The sequence below is a fragment of the Elaeis guineensis genome, chromosome 5 (assembly GCF_000442705.2).
Source record: "Elaeis guineensis isolate ETL-2024a chromosome 5, EG11, whole genome shotgun sequence".
NCBI lineage: Eukaryota > Viridiplantae > Streptophyta > Magnoliopsida > Arecales > Arecaceae > Elaeis > Elaeis guineensis.
The window spans coordinates 108,987,437-109,001,122 of record NC_025997.2 but is presented as its reverse complement, the minus strand read 5'-3'; the positions used below and the strand labels follow the sequence as shown (position 1 = coordinate 109,001,122).

Sequence of the window (13,686 nt, the reverse complement as noted above, 5' to 3'; positions counted from 1 at the left end):
TTTGAGCTCAAAGCCTCAAATATTGGGAGCTTGCATGAGAGTTTAGAAGGTGGGAAGGTTTGAATATGTATTCTGGCTTGATACCGTAGGCCTTCAAATCTTGCTAGAGACATTTCTCTCTCACCTCTCAATGAATAATGCCCATCACTGTAAAGATAAGAACTTCATTTATATAAGAAAGCTCTTCAAGGTAAACTATTCTTCATGAAATTATAAATTCACTATAGACTAATGGAAAGGATCTTGTAGTCACTCAACAATATTTCTTTCAGACAGAGAGATGTATGACAAAAGTGGGATAGGGCTGTTTATTAGTGATGGTGGAACAAGAACTGAAGCATTAGGATTTTGAAAAAAAGGGTAGAGTTTTATGAATAAGGATAAGGCTTTTGAAGTGTTCTTTTTAGGGCTTTTAATGGATGACAAGACTTCTAGTGGTCGTATGGGATCAAAATAGTGCAAGATAAACTGATTATTGATCCAATTATAATCAAATCTAAGATCAGTGATGAACCACAAAAAATAAACTGTAAGAACATGAATAGAGTCATAGAAGAATCAGAGGAAGAAAGCAGAAGAAGAATTAAAGAGAGAGGATAAGAGAAGGGAAGTGAAGATAGCTGACCTTTGCCTTTTTCTTTCTTCCAATCAGATATCATCTTAAAACAATATTTTAAAAGAGAGAACTACAATCTTTATATCGACTTTAAAGTTAATCTTTTCCCTTGAATTACAAAAAAAATCCTAGCCATCAACTCAAACATATGATGAAAAGCTCTAAAAGACACCAAAGCTCCTAATAAGTTGCTGCTACAGTACCATGAACTGTCCCCCCTGCAGCACCATGACTAGTACCTCTTGACAGTGTCTGTTGTAGTAATGCTAGAGCAACTTAATATAAAAGACTCTTTTAAATAGAGAAACATGGACTTTTGGAATGTTTTAGGCATCCCTCACATTGGGGGAAGTGCGCATTTGTTTTATTTCCTTTGTTTTCTTCTTCTTCTTCTTCTCTTTAAACCCCCTCTATTCCATCCCCACCACCACTCGCACGCACGCACACGCACACACACACAAAAAAAAAAAAATCCTTTGTTGTCTTTGAGTCAGTTACATCTAGCCTTACAAATATGTGTGGTATTGGCTATGTTTTTTATCCTTTAGTTAAGTCAAATTGAAGTTCATTCTTGAAATAAATCCACCTGCCTTAAAATATCACAAGCAATTCCAATAAGTTGAGCACCTTTTTCAAGGAAATACCTTTGCTGGTGATCCAGGCTGTTTCCCCTTTGGACGATGATTTTGTGGAGCATGTTCTATTTAATACTGGTAGGAGATGGCTAGATAAAGCAGTTTTCCTCTCTTGATTTTTGCTTGCTTGAAGTACGCATTGCTTATGAAACTTATCACTTTTTGTAAGGAAATAATTGAATTGTTTTATTGTTTGCTTGTATTAGATATAAGTATGATCTTTCAATGTAGAAGCTGTTTCCCAACAACTAACACACAAAAGACATACAAAAGAAACTCGTAACTCAGAAAGAATCAAAATTTGATAAATTCATAGCATATAGCTGTGAATAGGTCCATGCATAGTAGGTTTTCAGGAATAAACTGTCAAAACAATACATGGCCCTAATCATGGCTCCTTGTTTTTCAATCATGCCAAAATGATGTCTAGCTATTTGCTAGGTTTTTCATTCATGCATGACCTTTAAATCTACCATGAATGGACCAAATTTTTCTGGAACCAATATGCAATGCCATGGACTTTACATATAAATAGTATGTGATCACATAATGCTTATTTTGTTAGTGCTTATTTTGTTATGCTCTGGACATTATTTAGAATTCTCTCAATTAGGAGATCGTCTTATCTTATCTTTGCATTATGCGATCATATTATCTTTTCTTGATTGTGGCTCTGCCAAAGGTAAATTCCTGATTCCTGGCCTCTCTCTTGTGTGAAGAAAGAAATTGCATGAGTGCTGCATTCTTTGGATGAGAATTTATTAATTTTATGATATTATGATTAGTTCTGGAATATGAATTTTCTACTTCTGATCAGGAGATTAACTTTTCTGCAGTGAGTCCACAACTGGAATAGTTAGTGGTTCTGCTTTCCATGTAATTGGTTCCCTGATTAATAGTGTTTGCAGGTTTGGGTGGTCGCGTTTATCAAATCAAGTAATTCTTCTTCAGTATTGCTCTTTAGATCGTCTATATATCGTCTTCTATTGCTCATCTCACTCCCATTGCACCTGATTATATTTGTCTCCTATTGTTGGAGCATACCATATCTCTTCTCAAAATCAACTTCATCATTATTATGAAATTTATCCCCATTAAAAATAAAAGATGAACGATAATTCCAGCAGTACCTGTTTCTCTTGGACAGCATAGTAGTCATTTAATATGATAACACAAGTGATGAGAATCGTCATGACACCCAACTGCTCTTTGTTAGCTGTTAAGTGAAACAAAGATTTTTGGTTGACTGAGAATAGCATATAATAAAGAACAAATTAGCACTCACATTGTTGTCATTCATTGTGATGTTTGTAATTAACTATATCTATTTTCCACATTCTATATGGTGGATCTGTTTTACACCAACTTATTCAGTTCAGTTCTAGAAGCGATTCTGTCCATGGCATATCTGTGAAATGATCGATATAGCATTTGCTTATCTCAATTTGCACTGTGTTTGAGCTATGAAATGTTGAAAAACATTGGTCCCAGAACTTAGTTCAGTTTTTCAGTCTCAATAAGCTGTGATATGAGGACTGTCTATTTTGACTTCTGCTGCCGCCACACCTATCAACCATCTCATATACCTTGCAACATGAAAATAAGTAGATAGCCATTTCTCGCTGTCTAATGATGCACTTATACTTAGTATCTTTTTCATTATAACTGGTTTGGAAAGATCGCCGATGATTACATTCAGTGAACTCCACCCCAAATTTGAGATCATGCTTTATATAGGGGGATTGATATAGCAGATATCATTTATCCATGCAATATCCAGGACAATTTTTCATGATTTCAACTTATGGCAAGCCGAACATATAAGCTCATACTATCAAGTCCATGTCAAGTTCTTATAACATACTGGATTGCTGTCCAATTGCTGTCCATAACTGCAGAATGAGGTTTTCTTTGCTTAAACATTCATCTTTTTTCCTTTTTTTTTGATTCCTCAGATAGGCAATCTCGTTGATATTTTATAGTTCAACCACCTATGTTCATTTTTATATCATGTATGCAGTCATGGATTATCAGATCTTTATTACTATCTTCAGGTCAATGTGGATCTTTATTACTATCTTCAGGTCAATGTGAATTTTCTACTTTCCATGGTAAAGAAATTTCATCCAATTGAAACAAGTGAATCTCTCCTTAGTCATTGTACTTTCCTATTATTTTTCTCAACCGGTGCCTTTTCTAGGCAACCACCACTCATTGTGATCTTGTTGGAAAAAAAGGGTTGCATTCTTGTCAATCAGATGAAATTTGACTAAATAAGGCCACTTTTATGTTGCAATTACTCTCAAATCATTTTGGGACCAGATCCATTACAATACAGAGGTATATAATTCTTTATATCTAACAGCTGTTAGTATTATTTTTATATGTAGGATAAGCCATTATATGCCACGATAATGGATTCCAAGTGCAGATGTAATAACAGAACAACTATTAATGCAAAATGTAATTTTTGAATTTTCTTTTGGTTTCTTGATGCTTGGTAATGGGCTATAGTAGCATGTTGATGACCCATATGGCTTCTGGCTGTAATCATTATAAAGAGAACCCTGAATATACCTATGAAAGCTATTTGCTGAAGCTGGTGTGTGCCATAGAATTTTAGGCAGTGTGCACATTTCTTTCTTTCATCAGAAGTTATGACTATACTACTTTACTGGCTTTATCTAACTTCTTCCACTATAAGCTCACTGATAGTCTAATTTATTGAGTTCTCTTGTGATATATCTATTGCTGTGCATGTGCTTGGCTAATTTGTTGCTACTTTGTACATTGTCAACTATGTCCTGGTCTGTTGATTATATGCTGATGTAATGGCATATTCACCTGTGCTTGCATTCTACCACCTTTGTCACCACTTTGAAATTATTATAACTGGATGCCGATGTCACTCATCTCATCCTCATCTACTGGCAATTGCTTTCTCTAACGACGTCTTGTCTACCGAAAACTGGAAATCTACAAAATATTTTGTACTTTTTCCATGTCTCAAGTGGAGTAGTGTAACAGGCCCTGATTGATACTAGCTGTAGGGTGTTTTAGTTCATAATTTACATGCTGACTAACATGTGTTCTATCAAACTTTAAGAACTAAGATGCTATTTAAACCTGCCAAATTTGAGTAATAGTCTATATGGTACTTGTACACCCCATATTGGTACCATAATAATCAGGGTTCATCGAACCGGCCCGAATCGGGCAGGTCAAGGCATGCTGAAGTGTACCAGCAGCTAGTCGGTGTGCTTCAAGTGTTTGATTCGGAATGCCGGCAAAAACGAAACGAGGGAGAAGGAAAGAGAGGAAGATAGAGAGAGAGAGAGAGGATGGAAGGAGAGGAAAAGGCAGGAGGTGGCCATCAGTGGCCCGATGAGGATGTTAGAGGGTCGCTGAGGCTTCTGGAGCTCCACGGATGTGAGAAGAGAGAGAGAGATAGAGTGAGGGAGAAAGGGAGGGAAGAGGAGGGAGGGGAAGGCAGTGGGGAGGCCGCTGGAGAGTCATTGGACGGCCAAAAAACTCCTTGCGGTCTCTGTGGACGGCCCTTGTTTCGAACTCGCAGCGGTTGAATGGCCAAAAAACTCTCTAATGGCCCTTCGACGGCCTCCCTGCCACCATCCCGTCCCTCATCTTCCCTCTCTTCCCCTCTCTTTCTACTCTCATTTTCTCTCGTGGAGGACCACGGACCCTGGAAGGCCTCGACGGCCCTCCAGCAGCCTTCGCAGCCCTTCGGTGGCCACCGCTGGCATCTCCGTCGGCCTCTCTTTCCTTCCCTCCCTCCCCTCCCTTTCCTTCTCTCTGTCTCTCTAGTTCATCCCTTGTTTTTTTGTTGATTCGGGTCCGGTATGGGAGCGTACTGACTCGTACCGCGTGCCGGTCGGTACAGGATATGGTTTCGAGTCGGCGATCCTTAATACTAACATGTGGTATTCATCCTTTTTTTTTTTTTGTTGTTGTTTTGTTGGGCACCAGCGGGCATATCGTGGGTTGATATGGCACACTAACATGCTAGTTTATATAATAAGAATAAAATAGCGGTGCAGGTACAGGTAGTACTAAGTTCATATTGAATCGAAATCATTCTAACAATCTGTGACTATATGTATATAGAGCATACAATGTGTGTGTGTGTGTGTATATATATATATAATGTATTTATGTATAATTATCGTCACTTTGTGGAACACCAGTATCTTATTGGTACACTCTTCTTATTTCGTAGATAATCTCTGTTTCACTACTAAATTTTTAAGAGTTTCCCTTCCATCCTTGACAGGCTTCTTGTGCATGATTAAATGTGAAGTATGGGGTATTCATGTACACATTATTTGCAGTCGGTGTTGGTATATCTACCTCAAAATAATTTAGCCTTTTATAGTGGAAAAATGATTTTGCTCGTGAAACAAGTAATTGAACACTTCATAGAAACTCATGTAGGATGCCCAAGTTACAAGAAATATGAACACAACAAAGTCTTGTAGGTCTTTGGTGGATTGATAATTGAGACAGTCCGATAACTATAATCTTTGAAGACAACCCTGGGTCCATCTTGAAGTTGCATTTAACTGGTGTTATCTTGGAGTTCTGCTTCAGGTTGTTTATCTAGCAAGTGAAAAAATTCCTTGTCATTACTGTATTTGGAAGTGAACTGAAGAAGTAAATTTTTTTATTCTTGAGTTTTAAGACAGCGCTTTATTTGTATATTCCAAATATCCTTCATGGGGCTAATATATTAGTTTTAGAAGCAGTGTGTGCTTTTGAAAGTCAGATATGTAACTCTAGCTGTCTAATCTTTATTTCTTGTATTGGCAGATTGGAGATGAGGGCATTATTTCTGTGGGTGAGAATTGTAGTTCTCTTACAGACTTAAGCCTCCGGTTCTGCGATAGGTGAAAATATCCCCATGATCTTCTTATCTTTGCTTTTCTAAAGTGGTGTCTTCATTCCTATCCTTCAAAAGTGTTTAAATTCCTAGTCCTGGTTTCTTCCACATCCCCCTATTTTCAATTATGTTATTTGTATGTGCTCCAAGATTGTTCTGCAAGTTATGACTCCAGCTATTATTGATAAATGCTTAACTGTATAAAGGCTTGTCCATGCATTGTTCTTTCTGTTGTATATACTATATAGTTTATGACTTTATTCTATTCTAATTTTCTACCTTGTTGAACATTTTGTTAATAATCTGAATATATTTCTTAGCATTGATCTAGATAAAGGTCGGTAATTTCTGTTCCATTGTTGATTACTAGGCTACATTTGAGCCTCCGTTGCTCATACAATTTGTATTTAAAATACTACCTTGTAATAAATTAACTAGTATTCACACTGAAAAACATTGATTATTTTTTGGGGGTAAAGAGAGAAGTGCTGCTTTCATCCTTACATGCTAACCATTTTAGCAGCATATTGGAGTAACGTCATAAGTGGATCCAATAATGTCACTTGTAATGACTTATGAAGGTGATGCGTGGTGAAAACCTACTTTTAAGTGTGGCATGTCTAAGTCAAGGTTTATATCATCAGATAGAAATCTTTAATCAACTATGTTTGGATGCCCTTTAATGAATTGATAGATTGTTATGCGGAGGATGGTGGGAAGGGATGCTTAATGATTGGCTCTCCATATGGATTTACTTGGTTTGTTTTGACATTACATTAGTTATAGACATGTCATAGTGGCTCATCAATGAAAGAATTTTCTCTATTCCTATGATTTTCATGCACGTAGCTCTTATTAATTTACTTGGCGCTTAAATTTTTGTTGGAACTATCATTACAATTCTCTCTACTCCTAAGCTCTTTAGTCTTTAGCATGGAAATGTATTGTGTAGTATTGTTTGACTCATTCTTCATTTTCATTTTAATTTTGCTTTTGTCTTAATCTTCAGGCTCGGTGATCAAGCGCTTGTAGCAATTGCTCAAGGTTGTTCCCTCCGACATTTGAACGTTAGTGGATGCCATTTAATCACTGACATTGGACTGACAGCTATTGCTAGGGGCTGCCCTGATCTCATCTACTTGGATGTCAGTGTGCTTCAGGTCTCTCTCTCTCTCTCTCGCTCGCGTGCATGTGCATGTGCACATGCCTGTGTGCAAGAGTGCATGTGCACGATGTGCGCGCACATACACAACTAGATGCATCTGCCACCGTACCTTTTATACAACTCCAACGTATGTACATATGTCTGTATAATCATAACATATACTCCCTTGCACCACACCTTCATGATAGAGGTGCTTCTTCTTTATTGCTCTGCGCTTTCATGGAGCCTGATTTTCTTTCCCCAGTAAGCACAAATATAAGAGAAATAGAATGTGCCTCTATATAGTTTCCACCCACTTGAATATAAACACAACTTCATCCATTTTTGAGATTGCTTGAGCTGTTTTTGCATTTTCATTGAAACCATGGGAGTTTGTATGAACTGTCTTTAGCAATATCAGGGTTGTAAATGAGATGGCTCCAAATTCCATGTAGCTAGCTTGAGTTTGGCTCGTCAAAAGCTAGAAACTACAGGCTCAAGCTTCGCTTATCTGTCATTGAGCTAGCTCATGTTCAACTGAGCACGATTATTAGGGGCTAAGGGTAGGGGCAAGGTTTTAAATCCCGTGGAATGGAATTGTCCCGATTTTTTCATGGAACGGGATGCGTCGCCATCCTGCCTCATCCCGATACTTGGGACAGAGGATATCCCAAGATGTCTTGATCGGGATGCTGGGACGCTAACGGGACGGTCTGTTCCAACACATGGGATGGTACCTCGTCCTGATATCCCACAGGATGTCCTGCTGGGACCTAAATCCCTGGGTAGGAGAAGTGGCTCATCAGAGTTGGGCCATAGGAAGCACTGGTTATTTGTTGTTGTTGGAAGCAGATTTAGAGGTGCAAGGAGCTGGAAGTCAAAGATCCAGAGATGATCTGTTTTCAATCTAAGTCGCTATCATCAACCTTGAGTCCATCACTATTGCCATCATTGGGGAAAAGGAGAAGAGAAGTGAGAATTAAGGAAATTTGGCATGGAGTTTGGGAGAAGAGAGGGGAAGATGCAAAATAAGCTGTTCAGGTGTTTGTAATTAGGTGTGGAGAGGGTACAAGGGGAAATGGGAGAGTGATGGTCCAGATTTAGATTTGGAACAAGGTTTTAATTCTTGAGGGGCTTTTGGGGCTTGTGTGTGTTGGGGGGGGGTTGTCTTGGCCATTCCAACCAATTCCTGTGAGAAAATGGGATTGGGTCAAAGATGGGACTCTTAAAACATCCATGTGGAGGAAGGAGGATAGAAAGAGAGGAATGAAGGGAGAAGAAAAGAAGGGAAAGAGAAAAGAACAAAAAGTAAAGAAAGGAAGGGAGAAGAAAAAGAAAGGAAAGAAAGAAGAAGAAAAGGAAAGAAAGAAAGAATGGAACGAGGAAGAAAAAGAAAGAAGCAAGAAAGCAGCAAAAGAAAAAAATAAAGAAAGAAATAAAGGAAAGAAGAACGGGAGAGATGGAGGGCATCTCATGCAACAACTCCTTTCATGAAAAAACTGGGACACCACTCAAGGGATTTAAAACATAGAGTTGGGGGGGGTGTGTCATAGCAGTGGTGGTTTAAATTTGTTCAGTTCATTTGAGCCATAAATTAATATCTAATGGCAGTAGCTGTTATTATTAAACATAGAAGCCATTATAGCCATTATATTAGATATAACAGCTGATCTAGACACACTGTCATACAAAATTTGTTAATAGCCAATAAATAGGTATGGGAATAACTTTTACTTACAAAATGTAAAGATAATATAGAATATTAGATCTATCAGCTGATATAGATGCTTCATACAAAATTTGTTAGTAGTTAATAAATATGTGTTGGAATAAACTTTACTTACAATTTAAAGATAATGTGGAATATTTGTTCATTCACGTATTTGGACATTTTTAGCTATGTATGAGGCATGGTTCGCTGAACTGGATGGTTCCGGGCATTTCGAGCCGTATCGACTGCAAACAAAGATGATTTGACCTTCTGAATCAGAACATCAGACAAGGGAGGGAAAGAGAGGAAGAGAGAGGGAGAGAGAGGAGGGGAGGGAAAGAGGGGATGCCACCGTCGGAGGGCCGATGGTGGCCTGTCGAGGTCGTCGGAGGGCTGCGGACGCCTCTATGGTTCTCATTTAATTGAGAGAGATAGAGAGAGGGTACCGAAGGGAGGCGCAGTCAATTGAGAGAATGCCGGGTGGTTGCCATGGCCATTGGGCAGCGGAAAAGGGCATGGACAGAGCCGCAAGTGTGGAATAGGGGCGACTGCTCTTATTTATCGTATTTTTTTTAAAACGATGATGAATAGTGAAGTCGGCAATAGGTTTGCCGGCTTCATTGTGGTTGGAGTTTTTGAAAAAAATCCTGTGAAACAGGGCGAAAGCCTTTGTTTCATGCCCACGGAGCCGCAGGCCACGATTTCGCCATGCGGCGGTCTCTCTTCTGGCTTCCCCTCCCCCCCTCTCTATCTCTCTCTCGATTGTGATTCGGTGGAGGAACAGAGGCCTTGGCGGCCCTCCGAGCGTGCCCACGGTCCGCTTGTAGCCACCACCGGCGTCTCCTCCGGTCATCCTCTCCCTCCCTCCCCTCTTTCTTTCTTTTCCTCCTTCCCCATTCCTTTCTTCGCTTCTGTGTCGGTTTGTGCTGGTCCGGTCTGGTACGGACCTTGTACTGACTCATACTGCCAGCCAGCCAGCACGGGTCTCAGTACTTGTTCTGTGGACTTTGATATGAGACATAGCTCATGTTTGACTTGGTTATCTTTTGTTCGAAAACCTTGCTCATGTTCAGCTTGTTTACCATTGGAGCAAGTCAAAATCTGGCCAGATTTAGAGCCATACATGAGCTTCTCACAATGACGTTGTCCATTTGATAGCTCTGTATATTATATGTTGGTATCTGTCATCATTTGCATATCAAAGTTGTTAATTGCAGAAAGCTTGTGATTCTAGAAATTGTTATGTCAGGCTGAATGACTTAAAAAGCCTAACCAGCACATGAACATTATTTTTTTCCTATGCATGCTGGGAGTTTCTTTTCAAGTATGCATGGATACCCTAGTCGCAGAAACATTGGCTGAGAAGATGAAAGGCCAATAGCCTGCAGAAGTTTCGATTGATATGAAATCCATCTAGAAAGGTGATTTTTGTACACAAAATACTTTGGGATTCTGGTATTGGTCTGACTCCCATTCCCTAAAGTTCTTCCATTTTCTTCGCTCTCAGACTGACTCTACATGTAGAGACACATAGGCCACCTGAATGTACAATGCAGATCAGCATTCTTTTTCGGTTTAACTTTATCTAATGTAAAGACATTTTTGTGTGGAACTGAACCTTAATATTCTGAGTGTATGCTGCAAAAATTTCTCATTACTGCTTGTGCCAGGAAATTAGATGTATCGGCATTCATTTTGTGATTACACCTTTATACACTTCTGTTGTGCGTAATACACTTTGCCCTATTTTTTGCAGAATATTGGGGACATGGCACTGGCTGAGTTAGGTGATGGATGCCATCTGCTAAAAGATATTGTGCTATCCCACTGTCGGCAAATAACGGATGTTGGTTTACGCCACCTTGTTAGGGGATGCACTAGGCTTGAGACCTGTCATATGGTTTACTGTCCGCTTGTAACAGCTGCTGGAGTTGCTACCATTGTCTCAAGCTGTTCCCACATCAAGAAAGTCCTGGTTGAGAAGTGGAAGGTGAGTGAGAGAACAAGGCGGAGAGCATCATCGGTTTTATCTTTCCTCTGCGTGGATCTTTAGCTAGTTTACTTTTTTGGTTTTTGGCACCACCAACAAGGTCCTTGTTTACAAGTAAAAGGTCAATTGGAGGTCACATGTCTTCTAGTATCTCAGGGTATACCACCATAATGTCCTGTTTGAGAAGGGAAAAATCGGCTGCCCTTCTTCTTCTTCATTGATCCATGGATTTTATGGTTGGTTGTTGTAGTCTCCGCCTTTAGCAAGATGCAGAGGGTCCTGCCTGGACCAAGTCATGGGCCAACTGGAGAGCTGGATCGGTACTGGTTTCTCTTGTGTTGAGGTTCTAGTTCCAACCATAGCATATCCATCTGAAAGATAAGTGACTTTTCCAACACCTCTCTGCTGCTGTGAGTTGAGCACCTTTTAATTTGCTGGTGTTTTAAAGGAGGCAGTAAATCTTGAAGCCAATTCATTGTAGTGAAGAATGTAAAGGACTCTTCTATTTCTTTATTGTGTTATTATATATTTTATAGTACTCTGTTGTGTTGTACACTCAATAATGTTCTGAACATCGGTTATTATGAGGATTCTCATTGTATAAAGGAACCTCTATGGCAAATTGGATCAGGCAAATCTGTGGTTTCAGTGGATGGAATCGTTCAAAAGCAGCACTTATTGGAGAATGTATATTTTAGCTTCAGAAGTCAGGTCAAGGTACTCCACCACAAGGTGGGGTTGGTGGCTGGATTTTGAATACCTTTGATATTGATTGGCCTGACCTACGTAACTTGGCTGTAGAACAGATTCCAAGCTTGCATGCTACAAGCCAGGGGTTTCGGTGTGACGGGATGTCTCTTTTTCTCAGTAGACTTGGTGGAGACTTGTTGTGCAGCGGAGTGGAGACTTGGTGGAGACTTGTTGTGCAGCGGAGTGGACTATGCGTTGTGATCTAATTGTAGGTTCCGACGTCACTGCGCAATTGCTCTGGATTAGTGAGAGGGACAAGAAACAGCTGAAGGAATAAAGGTGCCAACGAGGAACATGATTGCTGTCAGTAGATAGAATGGTGTATATTTTCTTTCTGTTTGGCATGAAGATTATGGCTATTAAATAGCAGTACTTAATCCCTTTGTTCTATTACTGGATGAAATATGGAATCCTATCCGTTCTCCATCATGCAAACAGTTCTTTGCTTCCACCTTCAATCGGTGTGTGGGAATGCGTTAGGCGAGCCTACAAAGCTAAAACCTATAAACGCAGGAATTCTGTGGAGGGGAGCGGTAAGAAAGGAATGTATTCTCCAAGCTTTTGATTGTTCTTGTTCTTGTCCCCGTCATCTGCTTCATCTTGACGCTAGCTCGTTTTTTGCATAAAGCATCCTTGCCTGCCATGCAAGGTCTCCAAGTACGTGTGTCCATTGGCACCAACCCTTGGCGCCCCAGGTGAGCTTCCTCCTGTTCGCTGTTATTCCTTCATCCTTTCCCTCGTCATTTATCTCTTAACTTTTAAGGAATGGAAAGGAACAATGGCCCAGCAAAGCCTGTTGACATCTGCCGCAGGCTCTTCAACTTTCTTGTGAAGAATTTTTCTTTTGTTAGATTCAAACAGGTTAGCCAGGGAAGAACAAATGCTACCATCCCAAAGGAAACGAGCCCTTCTACATGGAAGGACAAGGAATTCCAGGTTCCGGTTACCCTCTACAAAGAGGATGAGGATACTGTCTACAAAGAGGATGATGAGGCTGGGCTTGTGCCTCCAACAGTAGTCACAGTGGAGCCACGAAAGAAGTCTATTACTATTAGGGATGGCACAGAGCTGAGAGAAGAAAAGAATGTGAAGGATATGTGGGGCAAGAAGGCGTCCATGGGGGAACGCGGCAATGTGGGGGAGCCACAAGCAGCTAAGGATGGGGAGACAGAAAAGAAACCACCGAGGGGTCCGAGACCTAAACAGCCAAATCCGTTTGTTGCTCCTGACATAAATGAAGCGTCGGACAAGTTCATAGCGCAGAAGAAAGAGGACTGGAAGCGCTCAAATGGATAAATGTAATCAACATGTGTGGTTACCAAAAAATTCAACATGTATATATGCATATGTGCTTGTTTGGGGCTTGAAATTACAAATTAAGAACAAGACATCAAATAGTTTTGCTATTAAGTCATAATTTATAATGGCCAACAATGACCATAATATTGCACAAAGAATACCACTTGTTTCAAATAAATCAAAGACTTTATTTTACCAAAGTGAAGTTCAAATCTCGCCTAGTTACCTGTACATTGCATCGCTCATTATTTACGAACATCTACTACCACCACCAAATACACAAAAATACATAAATAAATAAATAAATAAAATAAATAAATAAATAACTAAATACATAAATAAATAAATAAATAAATAAATAAATAAAAAAAATAAATAAATGGGTACATTAAAGAAAGCAAACAATACTGAATATAATATTGATGCCATATCCATTTGTTCTCATCGCAAGCGCTTGTCCTCGTGAGCCGTCTCTTGGGTTCGTTCCATGCAAACTTATGCGCTACCCTGTTTCCATGCCCCTCTCTCTCTCTCTCTCGGGATCTATGCAAGTTTGCAAGATGCTGCAGCTCTGGATCCTCCACCCCAAGATGCCGTCGTCTTCTCCAGGTATCCCCAAATCCAAATCTTTTATTTCTTTAGATTCT

At 39.7% G+C, this 13,686-nt stretch overlaps 1 protein-coding gene across 6 annotated transcripts in view; it reads left to right on the top strand.

The window, feature by feature from the left end:
- Positions 1-13,686, top strand: part of LOC105045394 (F-box/LRR-repeat protein 4) — a 30,625-nt gene that overhangs the window by 16,488 nt on the left and 451 nt on the right. The window contains exons 6-10 of one of the 6 annotated variants that reach the window (XM_073258066.1): positions 6,076-6,152; positions 7,155-7,305; positions 10,757-12,273; positions 12,369-12,435; positions 12,602-13,648. In XM_073258066.1, the coding sequence (XP_073114167.1) occupies positions 6,076-6,152; positions 7,155-7,305; positions 10,757-11,053 (525 nt within the window). In that variant the 3' untranslated portion in view covers positions 11,054-12,273; positions 12,369-12,435; positions 12,602-13,648. Of the gene's footprint in view, positions 1-6,075; positions 6,153-7,154; positions 7,306-10,756; positions 13,649-13,686 lie in introns of all 6 variants that reach the window. The other 5 variants (XM_073258065.1, XM_073258063.1, XM_073258064.1 and 2 more) reach the window with 5 other exon arrangements.